The sequence below is a fragment of the Rattus rattus genome, chromosome 1 (genome assembly GCF_011064425.1).
Source record: "Rattus rattus isolate New Zealand chromosome 1, Rrattus_CSIRO_v1, whole genome shotgun sequence".
Lineage (NCBI taxonomy): Eukaryota > Metazoa > Chordata > Mammalia > Rodentia > Muridae > Rattus > Rattus rattus.
The window spans coordinates 18899277-18916837 of record NC_046154.1 but is presented as its reverse complement, the minus strand read 5'-3'; the positions used below and the strand labels follow the sequence as shown (position 1 = coordinate 18916837).

The 17561-nt window shown below is 53.7% G+C and overlaps 1 protein-coding gene across 2 annotated transcripts in view; it reads left to right on the top strand.

The window, feature by feature from the left end:
• Positions 1 to 11049, top strand: part of Capzb (capping actin protein of muscle Z-line subunit beta) — a 99668-nt gene extending 88619 nt beyond the window's left edge. Inside the window, exons 7-10 of one of the 2 annotated variants that reach the window (XM_032895454.1) lie at positions 6333 to 6398; positions 7061 to 7137; positions 8109 to 8221; positions 10244 to 11049. In XM_032895454.1, the coding sequence (XP_032751345.1) occupies positions 6333 to 6398; positions 7061 to 7137; positions 8109 to 8211 (246 nt within the window). In that variant the 3' untranslated portion in view covers positions 8212 to 8221; positions 10244 to 11049. The remainder of the gene's footprint in view (positions 1 to 6332; positions 6399 to 7060; positions 7138 to 8108; positions 8222 to 10243) is intronic. The other variant, XM_032895451.1, reaches the window with a different exon arrangement.
• The last annotated feature ends 6512 nt before the right edge of the window (positions 11050 to 17561 follow it).

Sequence of the window (17561 nt, the reverse complement as noted above, 5' to 3'; positions counted from 1 at the left end):
TCCAGCCTCTCGCCAGTGTCCACTGGTACCAGAAGCAAATGAGCACTTTGCCCAGACTAGAAAGAGCGTGTGTGGCCAGCTGCCAGTCCACCTGCTTAGGGGTGCTTCCTGTTCACACGTCACTGCTGCTGAGCTGTCTGACGGGCAGCTGCCCGCTGTAGTAGGACCGAGGGATTGCCAGCTTGTCACCTACCAGGGCCTGGTGACTTCCCTGCTCATGCTTTGCTGAGTTTGCTAGTGGTCAGGCTGTGGGCTGCTCCCCACAGTTCAGTCCCAGTGCTTGCTCCCTGACCAGGTCTGAGCTCCTGCTTAGTGGAGGCAGAGGGCTCTTGGAGGGGAGCTCGGATCTTCATGCTCATTCTCCAGCTTCGTGCACATGAAGATTTGCCGAGCCCGTCCCATCTGTCGCTCACCTGTCCTTTGCTTGGGTGTCTGTAGCAGCCATATTCTAAGATGTCTCTTTCAGGCTGTGGGCAGAACGTAGAGCTTGGACTTCCTGGCACTGCACGCCCTGTCTCTCAGCATCTACATTAGGAAACTCTAGATGCACCCAAGCAGTGTTCAGACCCTTGACACTCCATCCAGAGTTGTGTGTTTATAACCCTCAGGACCCCTTCCACACCCGCCCATCTTACGTAGGGGAGCACTTTATGCCACCTGTTGTGTGTGGCAGGAAGCCTGTGCTCAGGGAGCACAGAGGAGCAGGCGACACACAGCAAAGGTGCTCAGGACGGGAAGCGCTTAGGAGCCCGATACACAGAGCCCTTCCCTCCCTTGAATATCTGGCTTCAAAAGACTCTCTTCTTAACGAGAGAATTCTACTGGGGACTGGGAGGCGGCTCAGTGGTGAGGCTCAAGGGCAGAGTACTTGCCTAGAAGGCTCATTTCACAGTACCCAAACCACCCAAGATAGTTTGATTTTTGATAGCTCTTAAGAGTGTTACATGGCAGAAAAGTTTGGGTACATAACTCTTTCTTAGGTAGGTTTGAGTTCTACAGGCCGCACGGGTGCCTACGTGCAGTTGAGAACAGTGGTGCAAAGGCAGTAAGGCCAGTGCCAGCCTGCACATCTGGGGTACATCTTGGTTCCACTGGAGCCTTACAGTCTGGAGCCATCACAACCTGTGTCATTGTCAAGGTTAGAGGCTACAGGGAGCCCAGGTCCTCTAGACAGAGCTCATCTTGCTGTGTGGGCATGCGCCCTCAGTGTCTCAGGCCCTTTATGTAGGCGGGCCAGCCAAGTCCCTGGGCAGCCAGCTTCCACACAGCCTGCCCCCCTTCTCCCTGCTATCCAGTGAATGGGTGGGAACCCATAAGTCCATCCGGAGGCTGCTTCCTGCTTTCCTTGCTGCTGGGAACTGTCTGTAATCACACCCATGTACAGTGACCTGCACACATATTTAGTCATCCGTCTCCCTAATAGTTTAAGTCAGCACTGCCAGCCCGTGGCGAGCATCTGGCTCAGTAATGCCATACTCAGTGGCCCTGCCAAGCCAAACTCAGCCTGCTGAGTGGCTGTCCTCAGCACACCTTGTCTGTATCGCCTCTGCTGCCTTACACTCTTGGGGCTTTCCTGAGGAAACCCGTGCTGCTGTCACCCTCAGGACCAGAGCCGTAACTCATCCCGGTGCATGAAGGCTGAGGCTCGCCTCCTCCTGAGTAGCTGTAAAGAGGAGGCCCCACAGACGGACAGATACACACTAACAGCAAACTCCTGAGCAGGCAGGCAGTGGAGGCAAGCGGCTCGACTCAGTCCCATGTGAGCCCTGGACATTTCCCTGTGGCTGTCTTGGAAGGGTGACTAGGGCTCCTGGAAGGCTGTGTGAATCAGCACAGCAAGCAGACATGGTTCGTGGCCGTCTCTGCTGAGTAGATTCTAGGCAGTTGCCATTTAACAAGTGAGGGAACTGAGGCCCACTCATGCCACCACATAACTGACTAGAACCAAAGTAGCAGATCTGGGATTTGAACCCACAAGGTCTAATGCAATGAATGCCCTTTCTCCCATATACTCTCTGGGTCAGTGCTCTGGTGCTGTCCATTTGCAAGTGATCACACACACACACACACACACACACACACACACACACACACACACACACACACACACTCCCCACAGTTTTGGCAGTCAGTATGCAGAGGGTTTCCTTCCTCTGTCATAAGTACCCACTCGGTGTCAGGAAGGACATTCTTACCAGGCCCATGGTGCCTGGCATTGACCCTCATGCCATGCTGTCCAGCTGTGAGGCACATTCCTCATCAAAGACGAGCAGGTCCTCATGTCTCCAGTGTAGTTCTTCACCAGCCTGACCCCAGCGGCCTCCCCCACTTCCCAGTTTCCCAGGCCCCATGTACAGAACTACCCAGGGCTGTTCTCCTTGGGGGTCCATCCCAGGAATGATACGGTTTTGCTCCTTGTCCTGTTTTCCTTATATGACTTCTGGGAGTACATTGAGGGAGTTGAGAACCCTTCTTGGTGGCACCTGTCACCATGATAAATGGCCCCAGCTGCTCAGGACACCCTGCTGTGACTGTTGCCTCCCCCTTCACTGTGTCCCTTTGTTGCCTCCACTCAAAGCTGTCTCTTGGGGACATCCATTAGATGAGAGATAGTCCTTTGGGGGTGATGGGAATGGAAGCCGGGGCCTTCCGGGAGCTCATTACAGCTTCCTTGCATCCTCCTGCCCAGGCAGACTCCACATGTCAGGGGGTGGCAGAAGGTACCCCTGGCAGGCTGCCACAGAGGCCCCAGTGGGAAGGCTGAGAGCAAGTGAAAAGGTGCGGCATGCCAAGTCCTGGATAGGAAAAGGAAGCTGCCTGGAGAGGTCACTTCGCCTGTGTGACAGTAGAGACGTGGGAATCAGGCGAACCGTAAACCTCTGGAAAGAGATCCAAAGACTCCCATTCAGGCCAGTCCTACAGATGTTCGCTTAATTTTCTTTTCAGAGTCTAAATATTTAGACACAGGTGGAATGTTGGAGGAGATTGGGCTCACTGGTCATTCGCAAGAAGACCTCCCCCATCAGCCACAGGCACTCACGCCCAGGTCTTCAGGAAAGAAAGGCCCAGCAGCCAGCGGTCTTTGCCAGGGCTCCTGATGGGAAGGCCTCCCTGACCGGGGCTTGGCAGTTAGGACGTGCAGGATATTTGTGTAAGAAGACAAGCCCATGGCCTTTACTTGCCGACGGTGGGACTGAGGCGGGGCAGACCTTTAGAGCTGGCCTGCCTTGGCAACACAGCAGGCAGCAGGCTTCGGTGCGAGCGAGCGTGGTCATGACGGTGCCATGTAAGTGGTCTAAGAAGAGCTGAGCCCTTGTCAGATGACCTGGGGCAAGAAAACCTGAAGTGAGGCCCCCACTCACAAGGCTGCCCTAGCTGTGGAAGGCAGGGTAAGGGACAGAAGGGCCGGGGCGCTGGGCCACAAGGAGTTGGACTGAATGCTTCCCAGAACTTCTGAACACAGAGTTGTGGTTTTTCCTTGGCTTTTCTGGTAAACATATATAAATATCTACCCACCAGAGAGGCTGTCTCAAAGAAAACTGCCTTCAGAATCCTCCAGAACTTGGTCCAGGCTGTAGCCCTGTCCGCCCACAGCCTTGTGACCAGACAAATCTTACACTTTCTAAAGTTCTGTGTGCTCTGTAGAGTTGAAAGCCCACACCAATCTGATGTGTGCTTTCCGCAGCTCCCATGAGTCCTCCACATGTCCAACTCTTGGACACGCCTTCTTCCTCGGGCGCTGTGTGGGCATCGTCTCTGGCTAGGTGGCAGGGTTAATTCTGGCCTGACAGCCCCATGTGAATGGCACAGATGGGCACTTGGGCGGCAGGGCCCAGCATTGTGCGTCTTTAACAAGTAGTATGTGCTGCTAGGCATGCACTGGCACTGCATATGTGTTCATTAGCTTAGCGTGCAGTAAAGGCAAGAACCTGGATGTCGAGGTGGGCAAGGCCCTGTGCACCTGGGTATGAGCTAGAAGCAGCCACCTTGCTGCTGGCTGGCCCTCTTGTTAGCTGAACTCACTAGGAAAGACACTTGTGGCAGTGGGAAACGCTGGCTGCCCCTGTTTGAGGACTACAGCCACCAGATTCAAGCTCTTCTTGGATTTTCCCCGTCTCAGCCATAGAGAGGAGGAAAGGGTCTTGATGGGGACAAGCAAGCAGGGGCCTGACTCTAGACTCAGTTGGAGCCACCTTGTGGGACATCTGCGCCGCCACAGAACATAAAAATGTTTTCCTCCTGGCAGCTTCTTTTACGAGGGTGTAATAATATATGCGTTACAAAAGCAGTTCTGTTCCTGGTTGCTCAGCGTTGCCAGCAAGCTGACCCCAGCCAGGTGTGGAGAGGAGGGAGGTCATGGGGGCGGGCAAGGGGGCTGTGGAAACTGCCTGCATGGGCCAGGATCTTGAGCTTCGAGGCCCCCTGTGTTCTCCTGGGGAGTCCACCCCCCTTACACACACTCTCTCTCTCTCTCTCTCTCTCTCTCTCTCTCTCTCTCTCTCACTCTTTAAGGGTCTAGTGGTTCTGGCCTTTCTCTTCTGGAAGGTGGCTCTTAATTCTGAAGCACCATGTTGGGACAAGGGACTGAGTTGCTCACAGGACTCTTATCTGTCCAGTGGTGAGAGCCCTTCAACCCTCGAGCTGCGCTCACCCCAGCTGCCACAGCTCACTAAAATGGCTCTTGAGAAACCCAAAGCCTTCCTTGTGGAGGCAAGAATCTCTCTTCGTAAAGCAGGGGACTGAGAGACCGGGCTGGGGAAGTACAGGTCACTGGGTCAGAACCCCACCAGAGGAGCTCCGGGCAGTCTTGAGGCCTGACACAGCAACCATTCCCATACGGGATGTTGGGTTCTGAGACCTCTTTTCAGAAGTGGGTGGCAAGCCCTGTCCTTTCTCTGAGGCGTGCTCCCAGCTGTATTCAGTGCGCACACCGACCAGCCATCTTAGCAGTCGGCTTTCACTCAGCAACAATTATGCTCCACCAGCACCGTGCTGACCGCACCTGAAATGGGACCATGGCTGTCACTGCGGTTGTGAACACTCTCACTACTCTAGCTTTGTAAAGACATTTCACAGTCTAAGACTTCCTGGGACCCTGTTGCCAAAGCATGCCCAGGAAAGTTCAGGGTCTAGACTAGGGACCAAGATACCGATGACTCTTTCAGCCCTATCACCATCTCCTTTGGGCAGCTTTTAGTGAAATCCCCTACTAAGTTCAGTACCAGAACTCTGTTCTGCAGAGTCATGTGGCTCTAGAAGGCCCTTGGGTCCAGACTATTACTCCACACTGGGTTCTCAGCTTGCAGCATGGCGCTAAATGGCCACCCCACTGCTCCTCAGCGATCCAGTGCTAACTATAGTATAAGCAGGTGCCTGTCTGAACAATTCTCTTAGAACCAGTTGGGCCCACTCTGTCACATGCAGTGACAGAATCCAGGCCACTCAGCCCTGCGGCATCCTGGGATTACCCCTACACATGGCCTGGCTTTACCAGCTCTTCTCCTGAGTTATGCCACACCTTGATCTCAGTGGTCCTTGTCCTGTCCAGGAAGAAGGAACTGGAGACACTGACAATTTTAAATACTTAGTACTCTCCTGGTTCCCCGTGAATCTGAAGATGGCCGTTCTCACTTTTCTCTGTCGTACCCTTGTCAGGGAGATAAAGCTCCACTGGGAAACCAGACCAGCAGCAGATCTCTTATTTCTCTGCCAACTCCTCCATTCGTGCGCTGAGCTGGCTGTCGGCCCCTGTGCTTTGTAACCCTGGAGTCTAACATTCCCCTGCACTGCTAGCTCCTGGCCTTGGAGTGGTGAGGGTGCTGGACAAGGCTGAGTCCCTCCTAGCCGGGCCTCAGCTGACAGGGTCCATGGCTGCCATTGCTGGGCTGGTCAGGATGTGGCAATGTTGGGATACAGGAGGATTCCAGTGCCACCCCAGGCCTCACCCAAGTCTGAGTAGCAGTTTGTACCTGTGGCTGCCAGGAGTATGTAAAGACAGGCAAGGCCAGAGTGACCTGGCCATGCAGCTCTTTGCCCTCCCTGTTGGGGCCCTAGGAGCTAAGTGGGAAGTCCATTCTCAGAGCAGCATCAAGAGACTCTGCCCTAGAAATGGTAGGGCTTTGGGATGCCTTCTGACGGGGCTGTTTACAACCCAAAATGAGTCATTGGTGCTAGAAAAGTGGCCTTGTGACAACAGCTCCACAGAGCCACCAGCCACCAGAGGACTGTGACACACAGGGACAGCACCTGGGGACAGAGGACTGAGGTGCAGGAATATTGGTGAGGTGCTGGTGGCAGGCTGCTTTCTTTGACTAAATGATGTGTCTTTGCAGATGGAGAAGGATGAAACTGTGAGTGACTGTTCCCCACACATAGCCAACATCGGGCGCCTGGTGGAGGTGAGTGGAGCGGCTCCAGGCCCACCCTGCCCTGGGGAGCACAGGCCAGCCTGCTCCTCCGCTGCCTCCCTCTGCTGCCTGCAGCCGTTCCTGCCCTGCCTCCAGTTTTCTGAGTTTTCTTCTGACTTGGATGCAAGCGGAGCTGGGCTCCAGGCCCACCCACCCCAGAGCCTCTGCTCGGCCTTGTTTCCCCTGATCGCTGTGTGTGAACAGTGATCTGAACTCAGGGTGCAAACAGATCGTTGGAACACCAGGGGCCTTGGAGCAGCTTCACTTGTGGCTGCTACAGTCTCGCCTGTCACCACGTCCCGTTTGGAAGTGGGGAATGTTGTTTGGACTGGAGATATGTTCTCTGGTTTCACAGAACTGTTCACAGAGGTGGTGGCCAGGCAGTGCTCTGGTGATGTGGTTTAGACGCGCTCCCAGCAGTGGTCAGAATTGGCCATCAGCCCCTAGGTGTTGGCTTCCTCCATGCCTAAGGAAAGACCCAAAACACAAATTATAGGTGGGGTTCTGGCAGCCTGGCACTGGCTCTTAGCACAAGGGAGTGGCCCCACAGCTCCACCCTGTGGCCAAGGCAGGGACTGCAGGTTGGATGGTGACAGGTGGGTGTGGGCCTTGGCTTCTGTGTGCGGGCTCCACTGACTCACCTCCCTTCCCAGGACATGGAAAACAAAATCAGAAGCACGCTGAATGAGATCTACTTTGGAAAAACAAAGGACATCGTCAACGGGCTGAGGTAATGTGCCAAATCTAGGGCTTGATTCCTGGACTCCTTAGTGATCTGAGCCTGGGCTCTCAGCTCCTCAGCACAAGACATGGTCAGGGATGGCTTCGCAGTTTGAAAGGCTCAGAAGTTGGCTCAGCACTTTGTGTCCTCTACCAGTTCTGGTCGCTGGGCTCATTGACCACAGTAACCTTTGATGCCTTCTCTGTGGAGTCGGCCACTGACCCCCACACAGATCTCAAGACACTGAAGAGAGCCGAACATCCTGGCCTGGGGTTCATGTGAGAGGTCTGGGCTCTACAGAAGCAGGCAGGACTCACTGAGGCCTCTGGCTTCGGTGTAGTGTGAGTGGGAGGAGAGCTGGGGACAGGGGACGTGACTGAGGAGGGACCGAGATAGCACTGGCCTTGGAGTCATGTGGCCAGGATCCCATCTGAGCTCCTTCCTCTTTCCCCACTCCTTTCTCGGTGGCCTTGTCCCATCCGGGAGGCAGGGTGCCGACCGGGTAGGAGAGCTGATATGATGGGGAAGGGTTTTGCAGCCCAGCTCTGTTGTGGGTCTGTGGGGCCCAATCTTCTGATGTCATTCCCTGGCCCAGGTTCCTTTGCAGTCAACAGAAAGACAGGGTGTAACTTGTGAGTTTGCCCAGCAGGCTTCCTTAGGTAAGACAGCCCCTCCTGGTCCCCAGTGGTCCTGAGTATCTGATCAGGCCTGACACTGAGGGCCAGGACCCCCGCCAGGCCGGCCTCCACGATTCCCCGTAATGAGGGAGACATGAGGAACAGCTGAGCCTGTGTAGACACAGGTGTGAACCCCTAAAGACCAGGGTCACTGCCAGCATAGACCTCTGGTTTCGGTGTGCAGCCACCTCAGTGCCGTGGTGGCCTTCTCTGCCTCTGCCTTTCCCACGGCTGCCAGGCTCTCGTTCGGCGCTGCTGTTGCTCTTTCGCTGCGGCTTCACCCTCTCTGAACACTCTCTGTAGATCTCTTGACGCTATCCCCGACAACCACAAGTTTAAGCAGTTGCAGAGGGAACTTTCTCAAGTGCTGACCCAGCGCCAGGTCTACATCCAGCCTGATAATTGAGCCGACCCAGGTATCCTGTCTGAAGGGTGTGAGGCCTCCCCACTAAACAGGACTCACCAACCCGCCGAGACCCCGCCACTAACCTGTGTCCACTCACAGCCGGTGGGCAGCCACATTAACGCATAGCCTTAGCCCCACATAGTGTGAACATGTGTGTGTGGTGTGTGTGCTCTGCACTCTGGACTCTGGGCAAAGGCCAGGTTTAAGCTATCACTCCTGATGGAGCTCAACCTGTGACGCTGCCACAGCCTCTCCAGCAGAGGGCGCCAGGTGCACCCAACTCCACTGGCCCGAGGGGCAAGGGCTGTTTCCCTGCTTCTGCTGACTCACCTCAGGTCTGACAGCATAGCCAGGTCCTCCCACCTCCTCTACCAAGGATCCTACAAGTCCCGAAGCTACACCTCAGGGCCCTTGGGCCCCTGACTTGGAAAGCATGGTCTCCCTCTAAGTCTCCGAGAGTGGTTGAGCACTCCTCCCCAAGCCAGGCCTGCAGGCCTCCAGACTGGCCACTGCCAGGCGCTCTGTGCCCACACCCGCCCCTGATGAGCTGCAGCTGTCCTCCGGCAACCATGCTGATGGGAAGGAAAACAATCTTGCTTGTTGACAATGGCCAACAACCATGACTTGGCTTGTGACAAACACAAATGCAGATGCAGCCAGCATCTCAGGAGGGGGCTTTAAAACAAGACTTGAGGGACCCACAGGCCCCAGGGCTGAACACCAAAGGCCTAGCCCAGACAAGGGCCTGTGGGGACTCCCCTGCCACTGTGGTCTGGTCCATGTGCTGACTTCAGGTCTAAAGCAGCCTGCAGTTCTAGCCTGGATGGCATCTCCAGGCCTCCCTGTGGAGAAACCCCTTTTAAGGAACACTCCTCCTTCCATCCCTAGCAAACTAGAGATACCCTGTGGGGAGCCCAGCCACACGTGCCCCTCTCCCTGCCCAACCCCAGCTCTGCCTGAGCCCTCACACTGCTCCTCACTGGCAGGCTTGAGACCCTGAACACCCAAAGGAGGCAAGCGTATACTGGGGCAGCAGCTCACATGCACCATCCGTGGCTTCAGGCTCAGGTCCTGTCCTCACCGTCTTGAAGACTCCTCGGGCATTTTCACAAGTCGCCTCTCTGTCCTATTGTCTTCCCCGCCCCCATTTCAGCACTTGAGAGAACTTTCCATAGTGCTCTCACCGTGTGAACTTGAGCCGCTTGTCGAGCATGTGCCTGCCTCTTCCACCGCTTATGAGCTCTCAACAGTTGCTGCACATAGTTTAGTGCGCTCTTAACTAACCGATGTGTTGTGAACAGAACCATCGGGGGCCCTTTCTCCAGCTCTGTTTCCTTGCCTGATCTGGAAATCAGCATTGATGATGAGGATCCACCCTGAGAGGGCTTCTGAGGACTGAGATGTGTGCACAAAGCACTTTGCACATTGTAACTGTCTTCAAGCCTTAGCTGCGTGGGCTTTCGTGCTTCCCTGCCAACTCACTATGCTACAACAGGACCCAGGCTTGCGGGGCTCTGCTGGGCTGGATTTGCAGCCAGCAGCACTGACATGCAGCAGAGGCTCTTGTCTTGATCCCAGTGCCTCAGCCATGCAGAGGCTTCTTCCTAAGCATTTGGTAGGAAAGAGGGGTTGCTACACTTTCTTCTGGGTAAGGAGCCAGCCTCTGCTGCAGACGGAGGGGGTGGGGTGGATGCTTCATTCAAAGGTCCTCACTGTCTGAGCCTTCACCGCTCTGCCAGAAACATGGGCAGCAGGTGTGAGGTAGAAGGCCCAGGCTGCAAGGTTTCTGAAAGCTCCCAACAGCTTCAGGCCTGCACCACCATCCTTGGACCTAGGGATCTAAAGGCCAGGTCACCCACACCCTTGGGCAGAGATGACCTCTGTTCATGATGGCCAGCAAGGTACTAAGGTGCAGGCCCTGGGCCCCCTCCAACTCCCCAGGATAGACTGCAGCCTGGCACCCCACAGTGGCCAAAGGCCACCTCCCTCCTGTCGTTGTCTGCCTGTTGATGCTCTCTCTCCCCCCTGGCAGGTCTGTGCAGACGTTTGCAGACAAATCAAAGCAGGAAGCCCTTAAGAATGACCTGGTGGAAGCCCTGAAGAGAAAGCAGCAGTGTTGAAGACCTGCTTCACGCTAACCAGACACGCCATGCACTCGTTAGGTTCCTTTCTTTAGAAAACTCGTTTTCTGCTCCTTTTCCCTCTTCCTTCCCCTCCCCGACGGTCACATAACAGTTTGCATCGACCACGCAGCGCCATCTCTCCCCCAAAATAAAGTCCGATAACCACCCTCTGGCTCCAAGGCCTGCTTCCCACGACGTTTCCATAGAGACCGTGTGGCTTTGTTCGCCTGTCCCCTTCCTTCCCTTGCCCATTTGTAGGCACAGGCGCACTGTCTGACATCCTCCCTCCGTCTTTTTGTTACATTGGTGTAAAAAATGTAAAACAAAAAAATTGTATGAACTAACTGGTGTGTGAGAGAGGGGAACTGGGACCCTGACCCGTGTGTGCTGGGGGTCGCTTGGAGTCGGGGGCCGGGCCGGGGACAGCTATGGAGGAAGGAGAGATGTCCTCAGCACCGTCCTGCGCACAGCAGCTGTGCCCTTGTCCCAAGGAGACCGCGGTGGGGGTGGGGGCGGGGCTGGCGACCGCTGCTCTCTGGCCAGGTGCTTTTCTGTCAAATTTTTATGGAATGCAAAAGGAGTTTTTTGTTTTATTTTGTTTTTTGTAAAGCTTAAACAGACAAAAAAAATCTACATCTTCTACTTGAGCCTCCATACTTAAAAAAAAAAAGGAAAAAAAGAACAAAAAAATAAATAAAAAGAAACTGGGACACAATCAGTGCTGGCCGTGCGTTCTTGTTCACCTGCCTCTCTCCAGACGTGCATGGCCTTCCCTGGGGACTGAGGAGGGCCCAGCGCCCGCCAATCCCTCCCAGGCTGGCTGGTCATCCCCCTGGCTGCGACCGTTGTGTGCTTGCCACCCGTGTTGGTGATGTCCCCGACTCAGTCCTGGTTTCTTATTTGGTCCTATGTGAAGTACAGAATCCCATGGGAGACAGAGAAAGAGCAGGCCAGGTGTCGTGACTCAGACCTGTAATAGAGACATTGAAGCTGAGGCAGGAGGACTGAGCTTGAGGCTGGCCCAGACTACATAGCCATGTTGTCTCAACTGAAAAGGAAAACAGGGTGTGTGGCATGCACTGTAACTACAGCACCAGGAAGGTAGTAACAGGAGGGTTGGCCCAAATTCAAGGCCAGCCCAGTCTTTATAGGAACTTCCAGGCCTGCTTGGCGTACATAGTGAGACTGTCTCAGAATACTAAAAAGAGCCAGGGAAACGCTGCCTGCCACCAAGGGTGTGTGCCACCAAGACTAGTGGCTTGAGTTCAATCCTAGGAACACACACAGAGGAGAGAACTGACTGGTGCGTGCATTTGTGTGCACATGCGCACGTGCATGCACAGAGATCATAAAAATAGGCACCAAGTAAGAGATGCTGGGGAGTGAACAGAGTGTGAGCATGGGCGAGCACACACATACTCTGTTACTCTCAGTGTGAGCATGGGCGAGCACACACATACTCTTACTTTCAGTGCTCTGTACATTTAGCTGCTTTGAGGAGTGGGGAACAGCAAACAGGCACAAATCAACTAGATTTTTGGCTTTTGTTTCCCTTAATAAAGCAGTCTTTAAAGATCAATGAAAAGCTGGGCCTTGCCCAAAAACCTTTCTGTGGGCTCTGAGTGGGGCAGACAGGCCTCTCTGATCCCTCTGTGCAGTGGGGATGCCTAGCTAAGGAACAGCATGAGACTGTAGCCATGGCCCTCTGCACTGCAAGGCCACGCCTTTGTTCCTTGTCACTGCTTCAGTGGGAGAGCCATGGCAGCTGGCAGAGCACCTGGGACATTCTTAAGAAAGGGGAAGACCTGGAAGAAAAGATAGAGTGCTGTCCCAGGCTGCAAACAGCTCTGGGGAAATCCCAAGGCCCTCAAGGATGGAGAGACAGTTAAGTGGTTAAAAGCAGGCTGCTCTCCTAAAGGACCCAAGTTTGACTCCCAGCTCTGACACAATAGCTCAGAGCTATCTTGTTCCAAGGGAACCAATGCCATATTCTGTTCTCTGGGCAGTGGACACGCTTGGGGTTGCCAGACATACAGGTAGGGAAGACATAAGTCCAAGGTTGAGCTGGAGAGATGGCTCAGCAGTTAAGAGCACTGGCTGCTCTTCCAGAGGTCCTGAGTTCAAATCCCAGCAACCACATGGTGGCTCACAACCATCTGTAATGGGATCTGATGCTCTCTTCTGCTGTGTCTGAAGACAGCTACGGTGTACTCGTATACATAAATAAAAGTTTTAAAATTAAAAGTTCAAGGGCAGAGGTAGGCACTAAGGCTTTACAGAGAAACCCAGTCTCAAAATATACACACATAATAAAGGCCCTGTAGTGAGATCCTGTCCCTACCGAAGAGCTGGGTGTGGTGGGCTACACACCTGTAATCCCAGCACTCACTCGGGAGGAAAAAGTAGGTGGAGCTGTGAGGTCAACATAAGGCCAACCTGGTCTTACGTTACAAGTTTCAAGCCAGCCAGAGCTACATAGTAAAACCTATCTAAAAAAAGACAACCTTTTTGCCCCAAAAAGATTGACTATCTGGGTTCGTGGGTTCTTGTCAGCTAGTGGCATGTCCCACAGGCTCTCTAGTTATCCACGAGGTACCTCTGGTGTCTGTTCACACAACAGGAAGGAGCCTGGAGAAGAAATCCATGGCAGAAGTCCTAGGTCACCAGTCTGCTTGGTCTAAGCTCTACCCAGAGGCAGGGAATTCAATTCTTACACATAATGGCCCCAATCTCTGAGGCCCCGGACTTCCTGACTCAAGATTCCCTCATTCAATAGCCCAGTGACTAAGGACGTCAAAGCAGGCCCTGTACTGACACACATGCACATGCATGCACACGCGCGCGTGTACACACACACACACACACACACACACACACACACACACACACACACAGCCTCAGCGGAGGATGGAGTAGGCTCAGGATTTCGATGCCCAAGACAATCTTTTTACTGCGCCATCCCCACATAGCCTTGGAACCACACATACATGGTAGTGCCTCTTCCCTACCATACAAGGAATGGTGCTGACAGACTGGCGATGTGCAGACTGAAAGAATTCACCAAGACAAAAGGGCAAGAGATAGTTTATTAGACACATAATGGAACAGCAGCAGCAGGCAAGACAGCCGAAAACTGCAGGAAACACTCGACAGGCTCCCACTGGGGATCTACACAGGCTGAGGCTCCCACCGGGGATCTACCCAGGCTGGCACTCAATGCCACCGTACAGTTGTTTAGGTCTTGTCTGTTTGTTTTCAAGACAGGGTTTCACTACGTAGCCCTGCTGGTCTGGAACTCACCATGTAGACCAGGCTGGCCTTGAACTCATAGAGATCAGCCTGCCTCTGGGTGCTGGGATTAAGGGCCTGTGCCACTACACCAGCCACGTTGTTTAGCTCCCAATGGGTGGGACATCTGTGTAGGGCTACTTGTGAGTTAGGAAGACACCTCATTCTACTGCGGGACAAGCTTTACAGTATGGGCTGCCTCTCTTTGGGACCTGGGCCTACCTGCAACGTAACATGCTTAAGTCACTAGAGAGCAAACTCTCAATTGTCCGGGTAGAGTTCTCAATAATCAAGATACACCAAGATAGACTGCAGAGCGGGGTATGACGGTGCAAGCTTGGAATCCCAGCACCTGGGAGGTGGAGGCAGGATCATCCTCGGCTACCTTAGACTTCAAGGTCAGCCTTAGACTTCAAGGTCAACCTGAGGTGCACAGATAGTTGCCCAGGTGTGCTATTTTTTTTCCTTGCTCTATATAAAGTTTTGTGTCTCCTTATTGTACTCAGTAAACTTTGAGAAAGGGTCTGCTAAGTTTCCCAGGCTGGCCTTTTACTTGCTTTGTAGCCCAGGCTATCCTTCAGTGTGTTCTTCCTGCCTCTGCCTTCCCAATGCTGAGATCAGAGGCCTGTGCCACCAAGGCCACCAAGCTTGGTTTTCTTTTGTTTCTTTTTTATTTCTTTCTTAATGGGGAGGGCAGTTCTCAGATCACCTAGAGCTGGAGTTGCCAGCAGCTGTGTGAACTGCCTGATGTGTGTGCTGAGAACGAGATCCAAGAACGAGATGTTCTTAACCAACAAGACGTCCCCAGCCCTGACCAAACTTGGTTTCCAATAATTATCTTTATAAACCATAAAACGTAGAATATAAACATCTCATATAGACTCACAGAACTCTGGAATCTATCTACATTGATGTTCTTCTGTCTTATTTCAACTTACTATTTTCTAGGATTTTGTTGTTTTTAAGGCAGAAACTCATGTAGCCTAGGCTACCCTCACAATATAGCTAAGGATAGCTTTGAGCTCATCTTCTTGCCTCTACCTCCTGAGTGCTGGGATGCACCACCACACCATTTTTTGCCGTCCTGGGGATTGAACCTAAGACCTCGTGCATACTAGGCAAGTTCTACCCTGAGCTGCACCCCAAGTCCTACTTGTTACTTTGTGTCATTTAGAATGTCTCTGGGTAGATACACTCTCCTGTCCTTATCTCTGCCTCTTTTGTGAAACTTTCCAACTTGGAAAATGGGCTGGACAAATGCGCTCTGGGTTAAGTATTATCCCCACGTATTAAGTATTAAGTATTATCCTCTGGCTGTCCAGCAAGTGATGTCTTTCTTCAGCCGTTCACTAACAGCCCCTCCTACCCAGTCGGCCTTTGCATACTCTGGCTTGTACACGCACAGGAGTGTGCAAGAGATATTTATATTCTCACACCTCATTCAAACGCTAATACTGGACAGATACCATGACATCTTTCCAAACAGCGAACCAAGCTCTAATTCACACACCACCCTGTTAAGTCCTACTGTGCTTGCTAGTGACATGACGGTCTCCACCTCTGCCAGAGCCTCCGGAGAGCGTCTACTGTATCCTGGGGACAAAGTGGTGTACGGGCTGATGCTCTTTGCCCAGTTGTCTGACTGGGGTTTGGAGTTGGGGGTAGTTGTTGGGAAGGGCTGGAAGACAGGCTGGGAACCTACCACCGGAGCCCAGGGAACCTGTGGGGAAGGCAGTCCCTGCCACGAGGTAGCAGCTTCAAGCCTTCCTGTTAGAGCCCACACCTGCTTGCTTCCCTGGGAAGCCATGAAGCTGACTCGGACAAAAGGGCTGGAGGAGGATGATTTGGGACTTCCTGGATGAGACCTGGAGGCCATACTGTCCTAGTTGGGGGTCGAGGTGAGGGCTCGAGAGAGATCAATCCCCATGTCTGATAAATACCAGAGACTCCTAGCCTAGCCAGGCCCAGCTCTTCTGCCTCCAGCTTCTCCTGCCTCTCGACTTAAGCAGAGGCAAAGCCTTGTGAACACTGTAGAGGGCCAGGCACCGGGAGAGGGGTTTTCCTACAGGTGTCTTATAGAAGCCAGGCACGACGACATATACCCATATGTAGTCCCTGCACTCAGAAGCAGAGGCAGGAGGATTCCACAATTTCATGCTGATATGAGCTACAGTAAGACCCTGTAACCACTTGCAGGCACGTGGTCCAACCTCCTCCCTATGAGTGGTCCAGCCTCCTCCCCCCCTCCCTATGAGTGACTTGTACACATATTTCCGTATTTCCATTTCTGCAGCTGAGCCTGGCCGGAACCAAAATGTCCACACACGAGGCTGAGGAAAGGCCCAAGGAGCCTTTTGTATCCTCAGGCTAACCCGCACCCCCTCCCCATGCCCCGACTCCTTGACCTACAAAAAGCAAGAAGTGTGGGCCGAGGAGAAGCCAGCTGTGGAGTTTCTAGACCTCAGCAGCAATGGGGCCATCATGACAGCAGGGTCCTTTCAGTCAAGCCAGCCGTCCCCGAGCGGGTACGAGGCAGCTACATCCCCTTAGATGGGGATGGTAATGTAGTCACCATTTCTTCATCCATGTACCTGATGCCGGGACATAAAACCAAAAGTACAACTCATGCAGGTCAGAAACACTGGTTTTGGTGGTGTGGGAGAGGGAAACAGACTTAGGGAGCTGGCCTAAGTCACAAGGCTCAGGGTAGCTGAGACAGGCTTGCGATCCTCTCACCTCGCAAATAAAATAACCAGGCCACCAGGTTCTGCAAGCTCCCTACTCTGACCCCTACTTGGAGCACTGGAGCGAGCCTCCAGAAGAGAGGAGGAACCGAGGTTTAGAGGAGCTGCAACCTTCCTGAGACCACCTCCTCTGTCAGACAGGAATTCCTGTGGGCAAAGCACGACTCCCCCATGAAGGGTTGTCACCCCGCCTGACAGACCCAGGAGAGCTCAGACAGGGCTGGCATTTCATGTTCTCCTTCCTGCCCGTGCACCTGGGGTCCTGTGCCACACTGAGGCCCCAGATCTTCAGGATTTGGAAAGGTGCCATCCGGCCCTAGGAAACTAGCCTAGAGCCAAGTCCCAGGACGGCATGAGCTGCAAAGACCGCCTGAAGCCAGCAGTGGGCTAAGAGCAGGGACCAGGAGCACCATATGCCTTGCCTGGGTCTGTGCCAGGATCTTCTCCTCAGCTATGGACAGAGAAGCTACAAAAAGCACTGAGGCGGCTGCCCTGTTTGTCTCTGGCAGGCAGGCCCTGGCCCTGCATCTGACTTTCTGGACCTACAATAATGTATCAGTAAGCTGAGGCAGGCAGGAGAGGAGGCTGGTCCTCTGTCCCCTAAAGGTGTTGTAACAAAGACAGCTGAGACCAATCTTCCTCCCTTCCTCTCTGCCCTCGTCACCCCTGTCTCCTGCTGGCCTTGTCTTCCACCTGTGCTTCTAGTCTCTGCCTTCCTCAGAAAGGCACCAGTCTGCCCCTCTTCTCCACTTCAGCGACCATCACTGAGCTCTGACTGTATGAGACACTTGACTACATGCCTCGCTTTGGGCTAGCTGCCTCACCCTACACGGCCTGGGCAAGGACAGAAGGGGTGGTCACGTGGTCATGCCAGGCCTCTGGTGATGCTCAACCAAATCCTGCCCTTGGTTATCTGCTTCTTCCAGAGCCCCAGGAACAGAGAGACCACTGGTGTCCCACACCAGGAAGGGTCTGTGTACAAGAGGACAGAAGGATACAAGTTAGGATGCCAAGGGCCAGGGAGGCTGCACGTGCCCCCCCCCCACCAGGATGGGCTTGCCCTGGATCCCTGCCTAGACCCCAAGCACCATGGGAAGGAGCAGCAGAAACAGGCCCAGCCGGAAGGTACCATTTACTAGGTTGTGCCCAGTCAGAGGGACAACCCTGGGTCCCCCAGCTATGATGTAGCCAGGAG